Source organism: Cherax quadricarinatus, chromosome 10, assembly GCF_038502225.1.
Source record: "Cherax quadricarinatus isolate ZL_2023a chromosome 10, ASM3850222v1, whole genome shotgun sequence".
In the NCBI taxonomy this organism is placed as follows: Eukaryota; Metazoa; Arthropoda; class Malacostraca; order Decapoda; family Parastacidae; genus Cherax; species Cherax quadricarinatus.
Window position 1 is genome coordinate 3,783,892 of NC_091301.1, and position 23,728 is coordinate 3,807,619.

Sequence of the window (23,728 nt, forward strand, 5' to 3'; positions counted from 1 at the left end):
TTGTAAGTGCTTTTGTGAGTGTTATTGTAAGTGCTTTTGTGAGTGTTATTGTAAGTGCTTTTGTGAGTGTTATTGTAAGTGCTTTTGTGAGTGTTATTGTAAGTGCTTTTGTGAGTGTTATTGTAAGTGCTTTTGTGAGTGTTATTGTAAGTGCTTTTGTGAGTGTTATTGTAAGTGTTTTTGTGAGTTATTGTGTTATTGTAAGTGCTTTTGTGAGTGTTATTGTAAGTGTTTTTGTGAGTTATTGTGTTATTGTAAGTGCTTTTGTGAGTGTTATTGTAAGTGTTTTTGTGAGTGTTATTGTAAGTGCTTTTGTGAGTGTTATTGTAAGTGCTTTTGTGAGTGTTATTGTAAGTGCTTTTGTGAGTGTTATTGTAAGTGCTTTTGTGAGTGTTATTGTAAGTGTTTTTGTGAGTGTTATTGTAAGTGCTTTTGTGAGTGTTATTGTAAGTGCTTTTGTGAGCGTTATTGTGTTATTGTAAGTGCTTTTGTGAGTGTTATTGTAAGTGCTTTTGTGAGTGTTATTGTAAGTGCTTTTGTGAGTGTTATTGTAAGTGTTTTTGTGAGTGTTATTGTAAGTGCTTTTGTGAGTGTTATTGTAAGTGCTTTTGTGAGCGTTATTGTGTTATTGTAAGTGCTTTTGTGAGTGTTATTGTAAGTGCTTTTGTGAGTGTTATTGTGTTATTGTAAGTGTTTTTGTGAGTGTTATTGTAAGTGTTTTTGTGAGTGTTATTATGTTATTGTAAGTGCTTTTGTGAGTGTTATTGTGTTATTGTAAGTGTTTTTGTGAGTGTTATTGTAAGTGTTTTTGTGAGTGTTATTATGTTATTGTAAGTGCTTTTGTGAGTGTTATTGTAAGTGCTTTTGTGAGTGTTATTGTGTTATTGTAAGTGTTTTTGTGAGTGTTATTGTAAGTGTTTTTGTGAGTGTTATTGTAAGTGCTTTTGTGAGTGTTATTGTGTTATTGTAAGTGTTTTTGTGAGTGTTATTGTAAGTGTTTTTGTGAGTGTTATTATGTTATTGTAAGTGCTTTTGTGAGTGTTATTGTGTTATTGTAAGTGCTTTTGTGAGTGTTATTGTAAGTGCTTTTGTGAGTGTTATTATGTTATTGTAAGTGCTTTTGTGAGTGTTATTGTAAGTGCTTTTGTGAGTGCTATTGTGTTATTGTAAGTGTTTTTGTGAGTGTTATTGTAAGTGTTTTTGTGAGTGTTATTGTAAGTGCTTTTGTGAGTGTTATTGTAAGTGCTTTTGTGAGTGTTATTGTAAGTGCTTTTGTGAGTGTTATTGTAAGTGCTTTTGTGAGTGTTATTGTAAGTGCTTTTGTGAGTGTTATTGTGTTATTGTAAGTGTTTTTGTGAGTGTTATTGTAAGTGTTTTTGTGAGTGTTATTATGTTATTGTAAGTGCTTTTGTGAGTGTTATTGTGTTATTGTAAGTGTTTTTGTGAGTGTTATTGTAAGTGTTTTTGTGAGTGTTATTATGTTATTGTAAGTGCTTTTGTGAGTGTTATTGTGTTATTGTAAGTGCTTTTGTGAGTGTTATTGTGTTATTGTAAGTGCTTTTGTGAGTGTTATTGTAAGTGCTTTTGTGAGTGTTATTGTGTTATTGTAAGTGCTTTTGTGAGTGTTATTGTGTTATTGTAAGTGTTTTTGTGAGTGTTATTGTGTTATTGTAAGTGTTTTTGTGAGTGTTATTGTAAGTGTTTTTGTGAGTGTTATTATGTTATTGTAAGTGCTTTTGTGAGTGTTATTGTAAGTGCTTTTGTGAGTGTTATTGTAAGTGCTTTTGTGAGTGTTATTGTAAGTGCTTTTGTGAGTGTTATTGTAAGTGCTTTTGTGAGTGTTATTGTAAGTGCTTTTGTGAGTGTTATTGTAAGTGCTTTTGTGAGTGTTATTGTAAGTGCTTTTGTGAGTGTTATTGTAAGTGCTTTTGTGAGTGTTATTGTAAGTGTTTTTGTGAGTGTTATTGTAAGTGCTTTTGTGAGTGTTATTGTAAGTGCTTTTGTGAGTGTTATTGTAAGTGCTTTTGTGAGTGTTATTGTAAGTGTTTTTGTGAGTGTTATTATGTTATTGTAAGTGCTTTTGTGAGTGTTATTGTAAGTGTTTTTGTGAGTGTTATTATGTTATTGTAAGTGTTTTTGTGAGTGTTATTGTAAGTGTTTTTGTGAGTGTTAGTGTTATTGTAAGTGCTTTTGTGAGCGTTATTGTAAGTGTTTTTTTTGAGTTATTGTGTTATTGTAAGTGCTTTTGTGAGTGTTATTGTAAGTGTTTTTGTGAGTGCTATTGTGTTATTATAAGTGCTTTTGTGAGCGTTATTGTAAGTGTTTTTGTGAGTGTTATTGTAAGTGTTTTTGTGAGTGTTATTGTAAGTGTTTTTGTGAGTGTTATTGTAAGTGCTTTTGTAAATGTTTTTGTTAATGCAATTTACAAAAGTTCTCAACACTTGTACCTTTGATATGTACTTTATTTGTCTTTCCTCTGCAATTGCAATTTTGTATTTGTTTCTGTACAGATGTTGCACTTACCACCGACAGTGGCAAGTGCAACACTGGGCACCCTTCTACCCATACATGTACAGGCATCCATAGATGTAACTCTAACACTGTTTCGCTCTGTGTAGAGCATTAACGAGGCATGCATAGAGCGAAATGTTGTCGCGTGTAGATATTTTCCACGTGCCAGATGCAGGCAGGAGGGTAGCTGCAGTTCTTGGGATGAAGAGCACGTGAGTGTGGAGCTTCTCTACCCCTTTCTCTCCCTCTTGAGGAGTCAAGGTGGTGGTGAACTGCACAGGTGAGTGTCGCCTTACTGGCTTTCCCTGCGTCGTGCGTGACGCAGCTTGGGATTACTAGGTTACCTGCTACACCATCTGCTGCACCACCTGCCACCACCTGTAACATCAACCCGCAACACCAGCTGCCACCGCCTGTAGCATCAACCCGCAACACCAGCTGCCACCGCCTGTAACATCAACCCGCAACACCACCTGCCACCGCCTGTAACATCAACCTGCAACACCAGCTGCCACACCACCTGTCACCGCCTGTAATATCAACCCGCAACACCAGCTACCACACCACCTGCCACCACCTGTAACATCAACACGCAACAACAACTACCACACCACCTGCCACCGCCTGTAACATGAACCCGCAACACCAGCTGCCACACCACCTGCCACCTCCTGTAACATCAACCCGCAACACCAGCTGCCAGCCACCTGCCACCACCTGTAACACCCCACCTCTTCCACCCTCTCCTTCCCACAACGAACCACCCACACCCGCGGCCCGCCTACACCTGCTTGGCTGCCTTCTCTGCCAGCTGCCGTCCTTGACATACTGTGTTGCCATCACACTTACTCGCCCACACCACCACCATCATCACCTCCAATGCCACCATCATTATCACCTCCAACACCATCACCTCCAATACCATCACCTTCAACACCATCACCACCAACAACACTAACACCATCACCTCCAGTACCATCACCACCAGCACCATCACCTCCAGTACCATCACCAGCAACACCATCACCACCAACACCATCACCACCAGCACCATCACCACCAGCACCATCACCACCAACACCATCACCACCAACACCATCACCACCAGCACCATCACCACCAGCACCATCACCACCAGCACCATCACCACCAGCACCATCATCACCATCACCACCAACACCATCACCACCAGCACCATCACCACCAGCACCATCACCACCAGCACCATCACCACCAGCACCATCATCACCATCACCACCATCACCAACACACACACACACATGATCAACACTTATGACATCTTCCCAGTGAAGTTATTTCCTGTGTGTTAGTACACAGTATGTTGTGCCACTGTCAGTGTGTCACTGGTAACTTGTGCCGCTGCTGCTGTCATCATGTTGCCGCTGTTGTTGGCAAAAGGTTACGTGCAGCCTTAATGACTTTCGTGTATTCGATAGTCTTTAAACCCCATTAACCAAGCAAGCAACGTGTCAGCACTGTTGCTCTCCGGAGTGTTGACACAGTGCCCTCAAGAACGCCTCCTGCCTTCTAGAGAGAGTCTTATTCCTCATACTCCAGCTCGATTGGTAGTGCACTCAGCTCACACAGTGTCTGTGGTTCGATCCCCAGTATGGATGGAAACGTTGGGCTTGTTTCCTTACACCTGCTGTCCATGTTCACCTAGCATTAAGTAGGTACCTGGGTGTTACCCGACTGGTGTGGGTCGCATCCTGGGGGACAAGATTAACCTAAGTTTCCCGAAATGCTGTGCACAACCAAGGACTTTCTGTATAGTATGTCATTGATGTCAGCTGTCTATGTAAGTTGTGGAAATAAAGATTATTATTAATATTATTAGTAGTAGTAATAGTATATTATTATTATTATTTAAACAAAAGAGAAACATTTCCCGTTTCTCTTTACTGTAAACCTGGGTACCAGAACCTGGGTCACCGGAAAAAAGGGTATCCCAGGCCTCACCCACTTAAACACAACTTACAAATACCGGAAGACTGTCGAAACCTGGGGACTTACTAACCACAGTTTGGTATGTTCAGAGTACTGTCTTCTTCCTGTCCATGGCGCAGGGGAAGTGGAAATAAGTCACTTTGACTTTATTGGGTAAGCTTAAGTAATTTACACGTATATTACTGTGTTAAACAGTTGTGTAATGTTCTTGAATAAACATGCAAGTGTTAATGTAGGGTACTTCCACTCTGAACGACTGGGTTCCAGTGTTACTGTGAGGTACTTCCACTCTGGGCGACTGGGTTCCAGTGTTACTGTGAGTTACTTCCACTCTGGACGACGGGTTCCAGTGTTACTGTGAGTTACTTCCACTCTGGACGACGGGTTCCAGTGTTACTGTGAGGTACTTCCACTCTGGGCGACTGGGTTCCAGTGTTACTGTGAGGTACTTCCACTCTGGGCGACTGGGTTCCAGTGTTACTGTGAGTTACTTCCACTCTGGACGACGGGTTCCAGTGTTACTGTGAGTTACTTCCACTCTGGACGACGGGTTCCAGTGTTACTGTGAGGTACTTCCACTCTGAACCACTCGGCTTCAGTATTACTGCTTCAGGGCAGTGATTGATGAGGGTCTAGCCGGTTTATTAGGCTTGAAGCCTATGTACTTACCAAGGGTCATTAAGGATACATGTGACCTGTGCACCACTAGTCAAGGATACCTCAAGCCTGTGTCTGCGAAACAGCCCTTACCACGATAGTGCTGAACCTCATACCACGGAGTTCCTTACCCAGTGTTTAATTGTAACACATGACACTAAAAAGAACTTCATGCTTGAGATTACACACACACACACACACACACACACATAACGAGAGTGTTTGGTGTAAATGACAGCGGGGTGTGAATTATAAACGTCTTCGGAGAGGCTTCTTACTTTATTTGTAATGTCGTGGTGGGTACACAGGCTTGTGTGTTGTGCCCATGGCCCAGGAGGGCCATCCCACGAGAGGGAGAACTAGTGGGCCTTGTGTCTTCCTGCTAGGCCGCTGTGAGAGTCAGAGAGTGTGGGACCAGCTTCCCACAGACTTGGACAGGCCCAGAGGGCAGCACCTGAATGGTGCGAAATATGAACTAAGCTGGCAGACAGCAAGGCTGTCTGTGCAGACAGTACAGGCTGTCTACACACACACACACCGATAGAACAGGCCTAGTGTAAACCAAACCATACCCCGGTCGGGATTGAACCCGCGGTCAGAGAGTCTCAAAACTCCTGACCGAGGGTTCAATCCCGGCCGGGGTATGGTTTGTTTGCAATCGTGTCATTACGATTTCGTGAGCCAGGCCTAGTGTCTAATCGACACATGCCTAGGACAAAATGGTAACTAACACATACACACACGACATGACGGAAGGAATAGACTCTGAGGTGTCCCTGTTTGCAGATGACGTGAAGTTGATGAAAAGAATTCACTCGATCGAAGACCAGGCAGAACTACAAAGGGATCTGGACAGGCTGCAGACCTGGTCCAGCAATTGGCTCCTGGAGTTCAATCCCACCAAGTGCAAAGTCATGAAGATTGGGGAAGGGCAAAGAAGACCGCAGACGGAGTACAGTCTAGGGGGCCAGAGACTACAAACCTCACTCAAGGAAAAAGATCTTGGGGTGAGTGTAACACCAGGCACATCTCCTGAAGCGCACATCAATCAAATAACTGCTGCAGCATATGGGCGCCTAGCAAACCTCAGAACAGCATTCCGACATCTTAATAAGGAATCGTTCAGGACCCTGTACACCGTGTACGTTAGGCCCATATTGGAGTATGCGGCACCAGTTTGGAACCCACACCTAGCCAAGCACGTAAAGAAACTAGAGAAAGTGCAAAGGTTTGCAACAAGACTAGTCCCAGAGCTAAGAGGTATGTCCTACGAGGAGAGGTTAAGGGAAATCAACCTGACGACACTGGAGGACAGGAGAGATAGGGGGGACATGATAACGACATACAAAATACTGAGAGGAATTGACAAGGTGGACAAAGACAGGATGTTCCAGAGATTGGACACAGTAACAAGGGGACACAGTTGGAAGTTGAAGACACAGATGAATCACAGGGATGTTAGGAAGTATTTCTTCAGCCACAGAGTAGTCAGTAAGTGGAATAGTTTGGGAAGCGATGTAGTGGAGGCAGGATCCATACATAGCTTTAAGCAGAGGTATGATAAAGCTCACGGTTCAGGGAGAGTGACCCAGTAGCGATCAGTGAAGAGGCGGGGCCAGGAGCTCGGACTCGACCCCCGCAACCTCAACTAGGTGAAAAAAAAATACACACACACACACACACACACACACACACACACACACACACACACATATATATATATATATATATATATATATATATATATATATATATAGAGAGAGAGAGAGAGAGAGAGTCACATAAGTTGTACCCTTCATAAGCAGTGTTACTTGTCATCAACGCTGAGATATTGAAAGATCACAAGGTGGAAATTAGTTTCTCCTGCTCAAAGGAATGCCGGGGAGCAGCAGTGTTGTGGGCCATTCCCCACACTTGGGGAGGACATCCGGCACCACAGTATAGGTAGGGGAAGGCACTGGGAACAAAGCCTCTGGGTAAGTAACCCAGGATAACCTAAAACAAACAAATCGGTGAGGCTTATTTCCATTGTGGTTCTTTGATTCCTCTCCCCCAGGATGCCACCCAAACTAGTCGGCTGATACCCAGGTACCTACTTACTGCTAGGTGAACGGGGCAACAGGTGTAAGCGAAATATATCCCAACATTTTCACTCGTCTTGGGCTCGAACCCACATACATCAAATGTAACCCCAAGGAACTACCACTTAAGCCACGAGGTCTACAGTAAATCTCTGTTATTAAGTCAAATCCAGACTAACCCATACTAGTTGCGTCATCAGTCCATTACAGAGAAAAACGATGGAAGATATGAAGAAATTTGAAGTAATCAGTCCCTCAGCCTGGAGATGTGTTCAGTCTTGATAATACTTGCACGGAGAAGGGGCTTATATACTGGAGACAGGCGAGGTGAAGCAGTTGCAGGGGACGTCACAAGTGGATAGAATTCCATTAGTTTAATTCCGTTCCATTAGTGAAGTTCTGTCCACCTGCGATGCCACCTGCAACTGCTGCATCTCGCCTGTCTCCAGTATAGGAGTCCCTTCTCCATGCAAGTGTTATCAAGACTGACGGACTGAACACATCATCTCCAGGCTGAGAGACTGATTACCTCAATGTGGAGAATGCTGTATATTTTCCGAAAATACAGTGTATTTTGTATGTAAATTGATGGAATATGTTGTAGTTAATGAAAATTTATTTGTAAATAAATAAAGAACCAGCGAGAGTAGTGAGCATCGCTGGGGGGGGGGTCGCCATTGTTTTTGAACTGGGCAAGATAACGTTAGTGAAAATCGGAAGAATTTTCGTCGCTCTAGAGGTTAAATTGTGTTTAAAACCTCTCAAATAGGAGCCGAAATTGTTGGATTTGCAGTCCTGCAGAATGTGAGAATTAGGCGACTGGACAGGACTCCCTAACTAGATGGAAATAGGACAAATTAACCCAGGTGATGTCTATATTTATGTTGAAATTCTGGCCAGTATTTTCTTCATATTTTAGGCAGGGGTTTGTGTATGACACACCAAATAATCTCCAGACAAATTGGTGAGTGTTATTATTATAAATTCTCCTTCAATGTATATGTAGTCATTTATTAAATTTAACATACAGTCCACATAATTATATTAATGTTGTACCAGAATTCCTGGTGATGTATATTTCATTTGAAATTAATATAGGTCCAGAGTGACTTGTGAAGATATGAGTGGAGTAGGTATGGAAGGAGGACATATTTTGCGACCTAGGATGTCCTAAAATTCCTACACAATGTCTCTGTAACCTTGATAAAGAATAATTATCTTTGTTACTTTTATAAAATTACTAGTATGTATCTTATGAGATTCATCCAGGTAATTTTAATTTTCCATACTCAAATTCCTTAACGTCTTCCACCGTTTCTCTGTAATGGACTGATGAAGGAACTAGCTGGCGAAACGTTTTCACAATAAAGATCCCCAAGTGTTGCACAAGTGCCTCATTCTCCTAATCCATGCTTATTAATCTAGAATTTAGAAGTAATACTTTATATGTTAGTCTAGCATATTAATGTTATGTTGGTTCTCTACTAGGATCTAGACTTCTAGAGAAACAACACCACTTTATTGATGTTTAGAAATGAAACCTTTCCCTGGCTGCTTCTTTATATTACTGTAAGTTAGGGTCATAAATAAGATAAAGGCATTATTTAAACCTAAGTTGGTTTGCGCCCACGCCCACGTTTTCTGGGTAAAGAAGAGACCAGGTGAAGTGCAGGGCAAAGACCGGGGAAAGGGAGGACTGGACACGAAGAAGGAAGGGTGTGACACGTGGTGGGTGAAACTGCGGGTAAATATTTGGGCATGTGCGCCCAGCTGTGGGCCAGTGTGGACAACCTCAACTGGGATGTGGCATGGCGGTCGAGGGTGGAGGGAGGCACCGAGGATGAATGGAATACGAACTACTCACAGATTACACTTCTTTCAAATGAAGCTCTTGTAGCTGCTGAACCTTCATTGAAATGCTTAACGATATCCTCATTGCCGTACTGAAATCTTCCGGCTAAGCTGACATATTTCAGCACTGTTAATGTAATTCACCCTGTGTAGTTGAATATAACTATGGAACATGGCTAGTTTTTATACCCACTGTGTAGCTTATATAGAATAGTGTAGCAGCGTACAGCGGATGTATCCAGTTTTGCTAAAAAAAAAAAAAAATCACCCCAACCTCTTCGAAAGTACGTAAACACAAGTTACTTCGGAACTTGGGTGCTGAGAGCAGCATCATGTTCTAGGCTGTTGTTGATTTGTTGCTGCAGACTGAAGCGTGAGACAGGCCAGCTGTTCCAGTGGGGACTTCCGGTGTAGCCCACGAAGACTGCTACCGTCTCATTTTGACATTTTATAGTGATGATGAGAGTAGTGGAATAATGTAGAATTTTTTGGCCAGTGGACCATTCGGCCTAGGACGTTTGAGTCTGGTATTTTTGTAAGGGCTGACGTTTCGGTCTGGTAGAAATAACCTAACCTAATTTAACCTAACCTACCCTAACGTAAGCTAATTTAACTTAACCTAACTTAATTTTGAAGTCTTCTACACTTGTCCCAACACTGTTTCTGATATATTCTGGCAAGATGTTGAATGGTTTGGGACCACGGACGTTGATACAGTGCTCCCTTATTGTGCCCACGGCGCCCCTGCTTTTCACTGGGTATATTTTACACTTCCTCCCACATCTCTCACTTAAGAATGTTATAGCAGTGTGCAGATTTGGGACAAGGGTCTCAAATACATTCCAGGTATATATTATCATGTATCTCTCCGCTCCAATGAGTACATATTTAGAACTTTGAGGCATTCCCAGTAATTTAAATTTTCACATTGATGTAAAAAAATACTGGAGTGAAAGATGTGGGAGAAAGTACAAAACAAACCCAGTGAAAAGCAGGGACGCCGTGGGCATAAGAGAACATTGTATCAACATTCGTGGCCCCAGACTGTTCAACATCTTACCAGAAGACACCTGAAACACTGCTGGGACAAATATCTCCACCAAGTGCTAGACCAACCAGGCTGTGATGGATATATGGGCCAACGGACCCCCAACAGCAACAACCTGGTTGACCACACAAGCACCAGACAGTTGTCCCTGACCCACGACCGGAATCCAGGTGTAGAAAAACTCTCGAAACTCATCAAAGGTAAAGGAATCTTAATTTAACCTGACCTACCCTGCATCCTAACCTCACCGAAACGTCCGTCCACCACTACAGACGACAGCCGTGTGTGTGTGTGTGTGTGTGTGTGTGTGTGTGTGTGTGTGTGTGTGTGTGTGTACTCACCTATTTGTGGTTGCAGGGGTCGATTCATAGCTCCTGGCCCCGCCTCTTCACTGACTGCTACTAGGTCCTCTCTCTCCCTGCTCCATGAGCTTTATCATACCTCGCCTTAAAACTATGTATGGTTCCCGCCTCCACTACTTCACTTTCTAGGCTATTCCACGGCTTGACTACTCTATGACTGAAGAAATACTTTCTAACATCCCTTTGATTCATCTGAGTCTTCAACTTCCAATTGTGACCTCTTGTGGCTGTGTCCCATCTCTGGAACATCCCGTCTTTGTCCACCTCGTCTATTCCGCGCAGTATTTTATATGTCGTTATCATGTCTCCCCTGACCCTCCTGGCCTCCAGTGTCGTCAGGCCGATTTCCCTCAACCTTTCTTCGTAGGACAATCCCCGTAGCTCTGGGACTAGTCTTGTTGCAAACCTTTGCACTTTCTCTAATTTCTTGACGTGCTTGACTAGGTGTGGATTCCAAACTGGTGCTACATACTCCAGTATGGGCCTGACGTAAATGGTATACAGAGTCTTGAACGAATCCTTACTGAGGTATCGGAATGCTATCCGTAGGTTTGCCAGGCGCCGGTATGCTGCAGCAGTTATCTGATTGATGTGCGCCTCGGGAGATATGCTCGGTGTTATACTCACCCCCAGATCTTTTTCCTTGAGTGAGGTTTGCAGACTTTGGCCATCTAAACTATATTGTGTCTGCGGTCTTCTTTGCCCTTCCCCAATCTTCATGACTTTGCATTTGGCAGGGTGTGTGTGTGTGTGTGTGTGTGTGTGTGTGTGTGTGTGTGTGTGTGTGTGTGTGTGTGTGTGTGTGTGTGTGTGTGTACTCAGCTATATGTACTCGCCTATATGTGGTTGCAGTGATCGAGCTCACCTCCTAGCCCCGCTTCTTCGCCGATCGCTACTAGGTTCACTCTCTTCTGGCTTCAAGAGCCTTATCGTACCTCTTCTTAAAGCTATTTATAGATCTTGTCTCTACCACTTCACTGTCCAGTTCGTTCCACTTCCTGACTACTCTAAGACTGAAGAAACATTTCCTAACATCCTTATGACTCATCGAGGTTTCAACTTACAGCTGTGCCCTCGTGTTCCTGTTTCCCATCTCTCAAACATAATGTCCTTGTTCACCTTGTCAGTTCCTCAGTATTTTGTATGTTATCATATCCTCCCTCTTGTCCTCCTGTCCCCCATGTAGTGTCATCAGGTTGAGTTCCTATAACTTCTCCTCATAGAACATAGCCCTTAGCTCCGGGAATAGTCTCGTTACAAACCTCTTCACTTTGACTCACGAAATCGTAATGACACGATTGCAAACAAACCACAGTACAAGTGGGGACTGATATGCTCGACCAGGCGTGGGTTCCATAATGGTGATGTAGTGGGCAACTCCACAGTGTTACATTAATCACAATACGAGTGTTACACCAGCGTCACAATACCAGTGTAGCACCAGCGTCATAATACTACGGTGTTACACCAGCGTCACAGAGACGAGATATAATACCACTGTTAATATTGTGGCATGAAATGTGAACGTTCATTATGGCACGACGGCGTAATTAATTTGGCAGTGAAATAAAATTTTGGAAGCGAACCCAGAAGTGGCGGGTCTGTGAGAGTAGCAGAGGGCGGCGTGGGCTGTGGGAGGAGGAGGCGATGTAGGTGGTGGAATGACTGGGGGTAAGGGCCTTGTGGTAGGAGGGGTAGAGGTAAGAGGTAGGCTGGCGGAGGCATTATATTCTAATATAAAATAAAGCACTTAAAATGTTGAAGTTAGCACAGAGCTGTGTTAAGATGCGCTTCCCCTTCCTCCCCTCTCCCCCTCAACTTCCTCTTCCACCTTCCCGTCATCCTCTCCACTTCCGCCGGCCTCAATACCTAAACTTTATTCATTTCCAAATTAATTGCACCAGCATAATGAACGTTCATATTTCAAGTGACTATTAACGACGGCATTGTATCCCATTACTATAATATGTGAGTAAAGGAAACGAGTGCATTATGGAGAAGGAACCGCACTATATACATCACATGATGTTTCGCTGACCTAAAGCGTCGGTTAGCGGGTCATCGTATAATTCGAGTTCTAGTTAGGTCATCCTGTGACTGAATCTGCAGTTATCAGGTCATCCTGTGACTGAAACTGGTTATCAGGTCATCCTATGACTGAAGCTGGTTATCAGGTCATCCTATGACTGAAGCTGGTTATCAGGTCATCCTATGACTGAAGCTGGTTATCAGGTCGTCCTATGGCTAAGACCCGTGTCCTTTTTCACGACGAAGATACCACCACCAGCGAACCATACCAATGATAACTCGGGTGCTAATCATAGTGACGAGTGCTTCCAAAAAAGTTACAACTCTGTCCATATAATATTCACAAAAAAAAAACGCTAACCATTAGTGGAAGATTTTCTAGGTAAGACTAAACTAATGCATAACAAGTATGGTAAGTGAAAATAACCACCGGGAAGACCACCACAGCAGCACATCTGGACCCCCAGGGGAGAACAAAGTTAATGGAGGGAGGGATCCACGAATTATAATTGGTACCTCTACCAGATGGCACCAAAAACTTTATTTTGAAAAAAATTTACGAGTCATTGCTCTCATTTGAAGAAACAGAATTAACTACAGTGCATGAAAAGAGAGAAGATAACATTCTTATAACATTCGTGGGGCAGCGCTATGCTAGTATGATCATATAACACAGGGGGAATGGGAGGTATTCAGGTTTGACCCAAGGAAGGGGAGGCTCATGTTTATCAAGAGCCCTTCACCCGCATCAAGGCATCCCTCTTGAATGGAGAAAATAACATAAAAAGTGTAGCACAGATGTAGCCGATACCCCAGTTAGCAGATGGTATCTTTAAATAGAATCATTTAAGGTGGAAGCACAGCATACTGCATCATCGCTATGTCATGGAACAAGGCAATGCACAAACTTTATTGAATTAAAAGGTCCTTCGATAAAACCTAAAGCATAGTCATAATTTACGTATTAGTGCAAAATAAATAAGAGTGAGTTAAAAGTAAAACTGTTAATGTGTATTAAGGAATATCTTACGTACAGAAGAACTAAGGTCTTGCTTTCAGGGAATAATACTCCAAGGTACGTAGAAGGACCCGGGTATTCCCGAAGTCCAGTATTAAATTGAGATGCGAGGATACTTTTGAATACTAGAGGATGGTAAAGGTCCTCTACGTATTGGGAAAGAGTAAGTTAGAGAATTCCTGAAGCTGCAGGCTTAAGAAAAACAAAAATAAGTATGTAAGCTATATTTAAGTTGTGATGATCAGTCGCCGGAATCCTGTATACTGCTGGTGCGGTCTATTACGCTATCTGGAGTTTCTGGAGAGAGTTCGGGGGTCAACGCCCCCGCGGCCCGGTCTGTGACCAGGCCTCCTTAGGTCAGTGTCCCAGGATGCGACCCACACCAGTCGACTAACACCCAGGTACCCATTTTACTGATGGGGAACATAGACAACAGGTGGAAAGAAACACGTCCAATGTTTCTACTCTGGCTGGGAATCGAACCCAGGCCCTCACCGTGTGAAGCGAGAGCGTTAACCACGCTGACATTAAATTAAGGGTTATGCTATAACAAAATAAATCTATGACTACCATAACTTTATATAAAGTGCAAAGATGTGGAATTTATAACATCGGTAATTAAAACTAGAGCATTCTTGCATGTTAAAAGGAATAAGGATATTTTGTATAGCATAGCCGGGCTGTGGTTCGTACATTGGATTGCGTGCGACCAGCAGTAACAGCCTCGTTGATCAGGCCCTGATCCACCGGGAGGCCTGGTCGTGGACCGGGCCGCGGGGGCGTTGATCCCCGGAATGCCCTCTAGGTAAGGAAAAGTTATTGACTGCACACTGTCCTATAAGTATACAAGTATAAATATAGAAAAACAGTAAATAGATAAGCGTAAAATTGTAAAAATACGTAAAAAAAAAACACTCATAGTATCAGGGCTCAGAAGTGAAGCCTCGAACCGAGTGCTTACCTCAGGAGCGTTGAAGCTACGGTAAAAACCACGAGCAGGATCCGAATCCAGCCATGAGAATACTTCTGAACTACCAGTTGTATGTTGAGTCACATTTGAAATAATGCTCATTCATATACTTTAAATAAAATGCGCTCGCCAGCTGATATCCTATTTAGAATTGGTAATAAAGTATACATACGTGTTTCTAATATGTATGATCATTGTAGTGTTATAAACCTATCGGTGATAGAGAAAGTTTTGAGTAGAAGGGTAGTGAGCCTGGGAAGTGTGAAAAGTACCAGCAGGTATTTGTCAGTTTCCTGTGGTTTAGGAGGCTACCAGGAGACAGGAAGTACCACTATAGCCTCCTACCCTCCACACACGATTTACCTAAGGATCACTGACCTTTTGTTTAGGTTTAAAATGTTCCATGTACGTCCATCCTGTTGATTTTCGTTTTTTATTTGTTACTGACTGTTGCTGCAAAAGACATGATGTTATTAAGCTATGACGTAGTGGCAGAGTAGTGAATTAAAATATTAATAATGAGCGGAAGAAGGCATGTGTGGCCATCCGTGGCGGGGACGCTGCTGCACCCGCTCATGTCGACGCCAACCCACTCAACTATTTTCATTCAAAACTTCGTGTTGGAATGTTACAGGTCTATCTGTATTCTGTAGTAGACTGTTTCTTTAAAAAAACATACATTGGGCTGTAGAATATATAATACTGAGCTAGGCTTTCACGAAGTTGTTAAATTGTAGATATTTCTACCCCAACAGCTGAATAGTCACATGGGTCTTGTTTATCCTTATATCAGCCACTCTGAATGGTTCCACCGTTTCGTATTTTATATATAGTGTGATGGATTACAATAGTTGTATGCTCAAACATTTTCTCTAAACATTCACGTTGCTACTAAATGGATATATTACTTGGAAAGAGGAGAGGTGAATGTGTCGGGGTTGATGGGAGTGTGTGCAGCTCGTGCGCCGCCTCAACATCTGTCCCTTCCTCCGTCCCTCCCTCCCATCCCCCGTCCTTCCCTCCCATCCCCCATCCTTCCCTCCCATCCCCCGTCCTTCCCTCCCATCCCCCATCCTTCCCTCTCATCCCCCGTCCGTCCCTCCCTTCCCTCGTCCGTCCCTTCCACCCCCCTCCCTTGCCTTCCATCCCCCCCTCTCCTGAGCCACCCAGTTTTCCGGTGTTGCCAAGTATGTGGTCCGGGATTATGGATATTTGGATATATTTTATTTGGCCATGTTGTAGCCGAAATATGAAGTGCTCTTAGATGTTATTTAATTTTCCCTTATGGGAGAAGGAAAAGTGATTCTTAACATGTGATTAATCGCCATAAAAGTACTTGGATCAAGTTTACGTAAGTTTATTTGGGAACAGGTAAGCTTAAGTACAATTATCATGAATAATAACATGTATAAATTTTCTAGGATAACCCAAAAAAGTCAAAGTGACTTATTTCCATCTTTCATTGTGGTAAAATTGCATGTCTACAGGTGTATGTTTTTATATATAACTATATAACGGTAATGCTTTAAGTTTGACATTAGTTAAGATAACATTAATAACAAGTGTGACGTAGGGTAAACTGCTTGTTATTATCATTGTCTATTTTGTCTCAAGTTATTTGTATGTATACAATACTTCGACTCTTCCTACTTTCCTTTTGAGGGTAAGATTTTAAGATTTTGCTCTAATATAAAAAAATATTAAATAGTAATCTGCAGCGTCTCCTGTTATTTGATAGTCAGTAGTTTGACCCTCAAGTTCCTCTAATAATTATATTGTATACCAGTATCCTTATATAAACGTACTCGAATTATTTAGGAAACATCTTCCTGTGATGATTAGGTGCCAGGTAAATTTTGAAAATGAAAAACTAGTAATCATCAACATGTATTATTTCCTTCCTCTTTACCCCATTCTCCTCCCCCCTTCTGCAAGGCACAGTTCCCTTCCCTATCTCCCGGTCTCGACGACCCTTCCCTTCCCTCCCTCCCTCCCTCCCTTCACCGCCAGCAGCTGGGGAGTTGGAGGGACATGTGGGAGGGGGTTAGGGGTTGGAGGATGGACGGGGGGGGGGAACAGCTGCCTTGCTACATTCACCCCACACTAAGGGCAGTCTCTAGTCACCAGCCGTCAGGGGAGGTTGTATGTTGCTCACCTCTGCTACTCGCTCTCTTGCCACATCAGGATTATTATCGCTTCTGAACCTGAAGGATTATGCATTTGTGTTTCAAGACTATGACAGTGAATATTATTCTAAAACTGTAGTGAAGAGCTGCAAAGTGGAAGTTGTTTTATTGGATAACGTTATACAAAGTGTGGTAGTGAGTGGGTAGTTAGCGGCACATACCCTGGATGACCACGCAGGGGCACCAGCCACTGTGATGCCTGCCTTGTGTATTGAGGAATACGCTGCAGAACCCACTGTTACTTGTTATACAGCGGGACCCATTTTCAAGAAAATGAAAGTCCTTAAAAAGTTCAAGAGACGGATGGGATTAGGTTAGTATTACATTTTTTTGTTTATTTTATAAAGCATATAGATGCCATCTGATTATACGTAGAATGAGATTGAAAGAGGGTTTTTTTTTTCAATCTAGACTTCATGAATGATGTAACCAGTTATGAGGATAGTTAACAGGTAGTAGCGTTTAAAGGATCCCAATGGAAATGTCATTTCGACATTTTTGGGTTGTCCTAGGTTCTCTATACACGTGCTGCTGTGTATGATACTGTGTAACTACTCCTCGAGGAAGGTTCCTTGATGCTCGTCAAGGGCTCTTGATTTAGGGAATTAGATCTATGCTCCAGTTCTCTGAATTAAACCTGAATACCTAATACATCCCATCCCCACAGGTACTGTATAACCCTACAGATTTAGCGTTTCCCCTTGATTATAATATGTAACTATTTGCGTATACCTGAATAAACTTAACTAGTCAAGATGGGCGTAACTGGTTTTTAATCTGCACACTACAGATCTCGCTCTAATTGAAACTAGTGTTGGTAGATAAGTGAGATAGGATGGCTTGAAGTGGATGAGGAAATTAATGGATAGGAGTGGATCAGTGGCTGGCTGACTTGCTTTGGTAGACGGATGGCTGACTGGTTACCTGGAGGTTATTCCGGGGATCAACGCCCCCGCGGCCCGGGATGGATAGGGATGTCTGGCTGGATTCATTGATGGTGGATGGGTTTGGGTGACCGGCTGGCTGATGAAGATTGATTGGTGGGGACGGCAGGCTGGTATTGGGAGGGGTGGACGGGGATTGCAGGCTGGTATTGGGGAGGGGTGGACGGATTGCAGGCTGGTATTGGGGAGGGGTGGACGGGGATTGCAGGCTGGTATTGGGGAGGGGTGGACGGGGATTGCAGGCTGGTATTGGGAGGGGTGGACGGGGACGGCAGGCTGGTATTGGGAGGGGTGGACGGGGACGGCAGGCTGGTATTGGGAGGGGTGGACGGGGACGGCAGGCTGGTATTGGGAGGGGTGGACGGGGACGGCAGGCTGGTATTGGGAGGGGTGGACGGGGACGGCAGGCTGGTATTGGGAGGGGTGGACGGGGACGGCAGGCTGGTATTGGGAGGGGTGGACGGGGACGGCAGGCGGGTATTGGGAGGGGTGGACGGGGATGGCAGGCTGGTATTGGGAGGGGTGGACGGGGACGGCAGGCTGGTATTGGGAGGGGTGGACGGGGACGGCAGGCTGGTATTGGGAAGGGGTGGACGGGGACGGCAGGCGGGAATTGGGCCGGGGTGGACGGGGACGGCAGGCTGGTATTGGGAAGGGGTGGACGGGGACGGCAGGCTGGTATTGGGAAGGGGTGGACGGGGACGGCAGCCAGGTATTGGGAAGGGGTGGACGGGGACGGCAGGCTGGTATTGGGAAGGGGTGGACGGGGACGGCAGGCTGGTATTGGGAAGGGGTGGACGGGGACGGCAGGCTGGTATTGGGAAGGGGTGGACGGGGACGGCAGGCTGGTATTGGGAAGGGGTGGACGGGGACGGCAGGCTGGTATTGGGAAGGGGTGGACGGGGACGGCAGGCTGGTATTGGGAAGGGGTGGACGGGGACGGCAGGCTGGTATTTGGAAGGGGTGGACGGGGACGGCAGGCTGGTATTGGTTAGGGGTGGACGGGGTCGGCAGGCTGGTATTGGGAAGGGGTGGACGGGGACGGCAGGCTGGTATTGGGAAGGGGTGGACGGGGACGGCAGGCTGGTATTGGGAAGGGGTGGACGGGGACGGCAGGCTGGTATTGGGAAGGGGTGGACGGGGACGGCAGGCTGGTATTGGGAGGGGTGGAAATGTAGCGGGGGTGTGGGTAAGCAATTTTGCGGCACGGGCGACGGTGCTTCACATCCGGTACCATGACTTCCGCTGCTGGTCGCCTGTTGGTATGGGCGGGGGGGGGGGGGAGAGAATGAAGTCTCCCCACCTCGCTCAGTCTGTCCCAAACGAAAATTCGTGGCTCAAACTCGTAAAAAAAATTGTAAACAAATGGAACGAATAGAATTCGAACCCACTGTAATTCGTGCATTTTTTAATTAGTGATGGGAAAAATTTGAACACCTATTTCTTAGTTTTTGTTGTATAATTTTCTCTTGACCAGGTAGCTTACTCGGCCCTGTAGCACACAACATAAGTAATGGTGCATACTATATGGTATCAAGCCGAAGAAGACAGCATCGTGCAGTCTCATTCGCATGTCATGAATTTAAAAAGTTAAAACTGAAGTCTAAGTGGAGGTTTTGGTCATCTGTGAAATTGAAAAGTTTGACTAATGATTCCCTTTGGTAAATCTTTCTTAGTGAGCATTATTGATAGGTTTCTTCCCTGGATTTGTGAAATGGGATTTGCCAGATGTTCATGGTTTATTATTTTAGTAAACACTTTTTACAATAGGTAATGTTAGATGTTAGTAGTAATGCTCACCACTTCGAAATTGGTATAAGACTTTAACGACTTTATAAATCCCCTTATGCCGTATGTAATAATTGGAGATTTAGCTTGTCACGCTTTCCTCCCCACACTACAACAAAGCACCCCACAACATGGGTGAGCTGCAGAACGAATGACCCTTTCTCTTGACCTGGTTTACTGAAGGCGGCGTGGGCCATCCAGGTGACCTCTCGTGAGTGTGGGGGCGTGGGATTCACTCCCACCCTCCCGCCTCTCAAACCTCTTGCATCAAAAATTAAATCTATGTAGTATCGTTCGTTTTTCTATGCGTTAATTCCTGGAAGATCTAAACAGAAATTGTTGGGATATTTTAGGTTGAACTTATATTTAACCAACAACAACTATTATATATACGGCAACAACATCTGGCTGCTCTAAGTGCATTCGCAGTTACGTTCATTATGCATGAATGGTGGGATGCGTAGTGTCTGTAGTAAGATAGACGGCAATATGCTCTTAGTCAACACAGGGAAAGTGACAAGTATACTTCGTTGAGATTGCTGGAGAAGCACCGATAGTAAAATAACTTCATTAGGACGGTTAGAGGGAAGAATTACTGCTCGGTAGGCTCTGAAAATGGGCCCATGCAATGAGAATTCTTAGTTATCTGTGGATTACCTGTAATCGGTTCTGGAGGACAATACCTCCGCGGCCCGGTCCCACACCAGACCTGGTTGCTGGCTTGATCGATAACTGTTGATACCCCATTCCCCCCGGCTCGCAGCCCACGTGTGTACCACAGTCTGGCTTATCAGGAACTGATTCCAGGAATTTCAAGACTACCCTTTTGAAGACAACCATGGGCATGTTGGTAATTTTTGCTTAGTGCATGAAGGGAGGGCACCGGAAAATCGTCGACCCTTTACTCATCGCTTTCCTGCTTTACACGGGAGGTATTCTACACCGTATGCCAAGCCTCTCATCCATCGTGTGTAGTGATTTCGGTGTACAGAAAGTTAAAATGAGCCCAGGGATATGGATAGTGTTGTCCACTAGTTCTGTAGAGCACGTTATTAGGGCTGTGGATTCCTTGATTGGCGTTTTGTAGTTAATTTTAGGTGAATAGGAATAGAAGGCGCCAGCTGTAGTGGTGACAAAAACTGTTATGGTAAGACCATGATAAAACTTTTAGATGAGCTTTTCGGTGGTAAAGGGGGGCATTACGATGTGGCATGACAGTGGTAATAAGCGAGAGGTTGTTTATCATGACGTACTTAAAATTAAGCGGCCATTTGCGTTAGTTCCCTGGAACTGGACTCTCCCCAGGCGTTGTATACTAAGAGTTTAGCTCATCCCGTACATATATCTTCACAATGATAAAAATAATTTAGCTTGTTAAATAGTAAAAGGAAACCCCAAATTATGAAAAAATGTTATAGCGGACTTAGTCACTTAAATATCTTTAGTTTTAATTGTTCGAAGTTTAACTATTTGGTATAATTGTTCATTATATAAGCATTTACATTAAATATCGCTTATTATTTTTTTTAATCTTGCAGTGTTTTGCAAGGGTGACCTAATTTAATTTTTTTCCCCAGCAGGTCGTGGGTCCGGGTCATCTAACCTGCCACCACTGACATTCCACCAAGTATGCGGTGACAACGTGCGTATCTCCAACGATGGCAAGGTGGCGCGCAGGGCAGAGAGCTTCTGTAAAGGCATAGCCTTCTCCAGTCGTCCCATTAAGATTGGAGAGCGTGTGTGCTTGCGTCTCCTGGAAGTGTCCACTAACTGGTCAGGAGTCATCCGCTTTGGGTTCACGTCGCAGGATCCGGCCGGCCTGCGTGATGCACTTCCTAAGTATGCCTGCCCGGATCTGACCAATAAACCAGGCTATTGGGCCAAAGCGCTAAGTGAACGCTTTGCTGAGCAGGGCAGTGTACTCTTTTACTGTGTCGATTCGACCGGGGATGTCCACTTTGGTATAAACGGTGAGGAACGAGGGGTATTTTTTGGCGGCGTGGACACAAGGTCACAGCTCTGGGGGCTCTTCGATGTGTATGGCAACAGTACTGCAGTAGAGTTCTTGGACCCCCTCGCCCAGCTTAACAACAGAGTTCGTATAATGAATGATCTGAGTCCTGGATCATCAGCGGCTAACTCGAGAGTGTTGCCTCAGTCACAGACTTCTGCTTCCTCACAGCCCCACCAGCAGGCACCGCCACAGACCCAGCCACCGCAGCCGCCAAGACCAGACTCTGGCGTCGACAGGTTACAACCGTCCATGGCACAGCTGGCGCTAACACCACGGTCTCCGGACGTGTTGCCTCTGCGTCACTACGCCCACACAACCTTCACGCCTCTTCCCTTCCACCGCGTCCGTGGTCGCAACGTCCGCATGAACAACGATCGCACAGTGGCAGCCCGCACAGAAACAGAATACTCTCATGGCTACGTGTTCACAGCCCGCCCTCTACGGCCAGGGGAAAAGTTGGTGGTACAAGTACTTCATACAGAGGCTATGTATGTGGGCGCCCTCGCTTATGGTTTGACGTCTGCTAATCCAGCTGGACTAGAACCCACAGATCTTCCCGAAGACTGCGACCTTTTGCTGGACCGTCCTGAGTACTGGGTGGTGAGCAAGGATGTGGCAGCCTCCCCACAAGCTGGCGACGAACTGGCCTTCGCTCTCACACACCATGGGGAGGTCACCTTCTCTCGCAACGGTGCTATCCCACAGGTTTTCATGCACGTGGATCATACGCTGCAGCTGTGGGCCTTCTTCGATGTCTACGGCAACACCAGCAAGATACGCAGCCTGGGTGTTACCCACGACATCCAGCAGACTTACGCACAGCAGAATGGTGAGTCGTGACACGTGAAAATAGTTTGCGTTTATACAATAGATATATATTTTTTATAACCTTTTTGCTTTGCTATGTAACTATAAATTATTTTTTTGTTACTAACTAATTTTGTTGTGCAGCCTCCAACTCGCCTCCTCGTCGAGCAGAGCCTGTGGGACGTGTATCTCAGTTGTCGAGGGCATCACCCCTAGTAGTGAGCCTGCCACCCAGTCCGCCCTCGCCACCAGCCACCCACGCCCACCCAGCACCAGCACCACCTGTGCCTTCCTCCCGTGACACACTGGGGGGGCACGGCACCATGTCGTCTGTATACAGTGGTGCCTACATGGAGCCAGTATCTGCCACCTCCACCCTGACCTCTATGGGTGAGCTACCAGCTGGCCCCGCGCTGCACGAGTGTACAGTATGCTACGAGAAGCCCGTAGATTCAGTTTTGTACATGTGTGGTCACATGTGCATGTGCTACGAGTGTGCTCTGCAGCAGTGGCGAGGACGTGGTGGTGGGCAGTGCCCCATCTGCCGCGCTGTGATTCGTGACGTGATCCGCACTTACCGATCATGACGGGGTCCCCCGGACTCCCCGGCACCCACCCCACGCCCACCGCCATACGCGAGCCAACAGCTCACAGGTGAGGACGAGGAGGACCCGTGATATCTGCTCATACCAAAGGTGGTTGATGATAGTGCCGAGCCTGGCGCCGGCCAGGGCCGCAGTGTCTAGTCCAGCCCTGCCGCGCATACGTGTGTATGTGCAGCGCCTACCCCAGTGTGTTACCTGCGTGTGGTGTGGCCCTGTGTCCCGGCTGCCCCTACCTCTGGTCTAAGTCAGTTGTGTTAGTGTGTACATAGTAATGGCCGGAGGGCACAGTCAGCACCCCGCCCTCCGTCCCTACCCCAGGCCGCCACCCATTCCTTTACCTCTGTACATACCTCTTAATTTATGGGCAACCCGCCCCTCTCCTTTGTAAACCCTGTCATTGTTTTTATACTATGGGTACCATGTGAATGAATGTTTTATATATTCCCTCATTGCATTATTCATTTTCTTGTGGATGCAAAGCCATTGTTTCATTCATTCCATCATCACTTCAGAAAATAAAAATTAAACTATAAATTAGTTTTATTGTCAAAGCTGGAATGTGTGCAATATCCCATAAAATACGCTCTCGTGGCACTTGCCTGTTATAAGAATTATTAGCAGGAAAAATAACTAACCAGATTGCTTTCATGGGAAAGCACTAAATCCACAAGGGCCATACAGCACCCAGTGCCTAAGGGAATGGGAGGTAGTCGGGTTCGATCCAAGTTAGAAGGGATTATTGAATTGAGGAACGCTGTATAGCCCTTGTGGCTTAGCGCTTCTTTTTGATTATAATAATAATGAATTGAGGAAAATTGAGGCACTAAAGTGGATTAATTTGCAATAAGCTAATACATTATAATAATGCAAACAAAAAATCAACACCTAAA

The 23,728-nt window shown here is 45.0% G+C and overlaps 1 protein-coding gene across 4 annotated transcripts in view; it reads left to right on the forward strand.

Annotated features, from left to right (window-relative positions):
• Positions 1–23,372, forward strand: part of neur (E3 ubiquitin-protein ligase neur) — a 384,394-nt gene extending 361,022 nt beyond the window's left edge. Inside the window, exons 1-3 of one of the 4 annotated variants that reach the window (XM_070083517.1) lie at positions 16,596–16,993; positions 20,990–22,255; positions 22,378–23,372. In XM_070083517.1, coding sequence (XP_069939618.1) covers positions 16,876–16,993; positions 20,990–22,255; positions 22,378–22,820 — 1,827 coding nt within the window. In that variant the 5' untranslated portion in view covers positions 16,596–16,875 and the 3' untranslated portion in view covers positions 22,821–23,372. Of the gene's footprint in view, positions 1–16,595; positions 16,994–20,989; positions 22,256–22,377 lie in introns of those variants that run through there. The other 3 variants (XM_070083518.1, XM_070083516.1, XM_070083515.1) reach the window with 3 other exon arrangements.
• Positions 23,373–23,728: the final 356 nt, after the last annotated feature.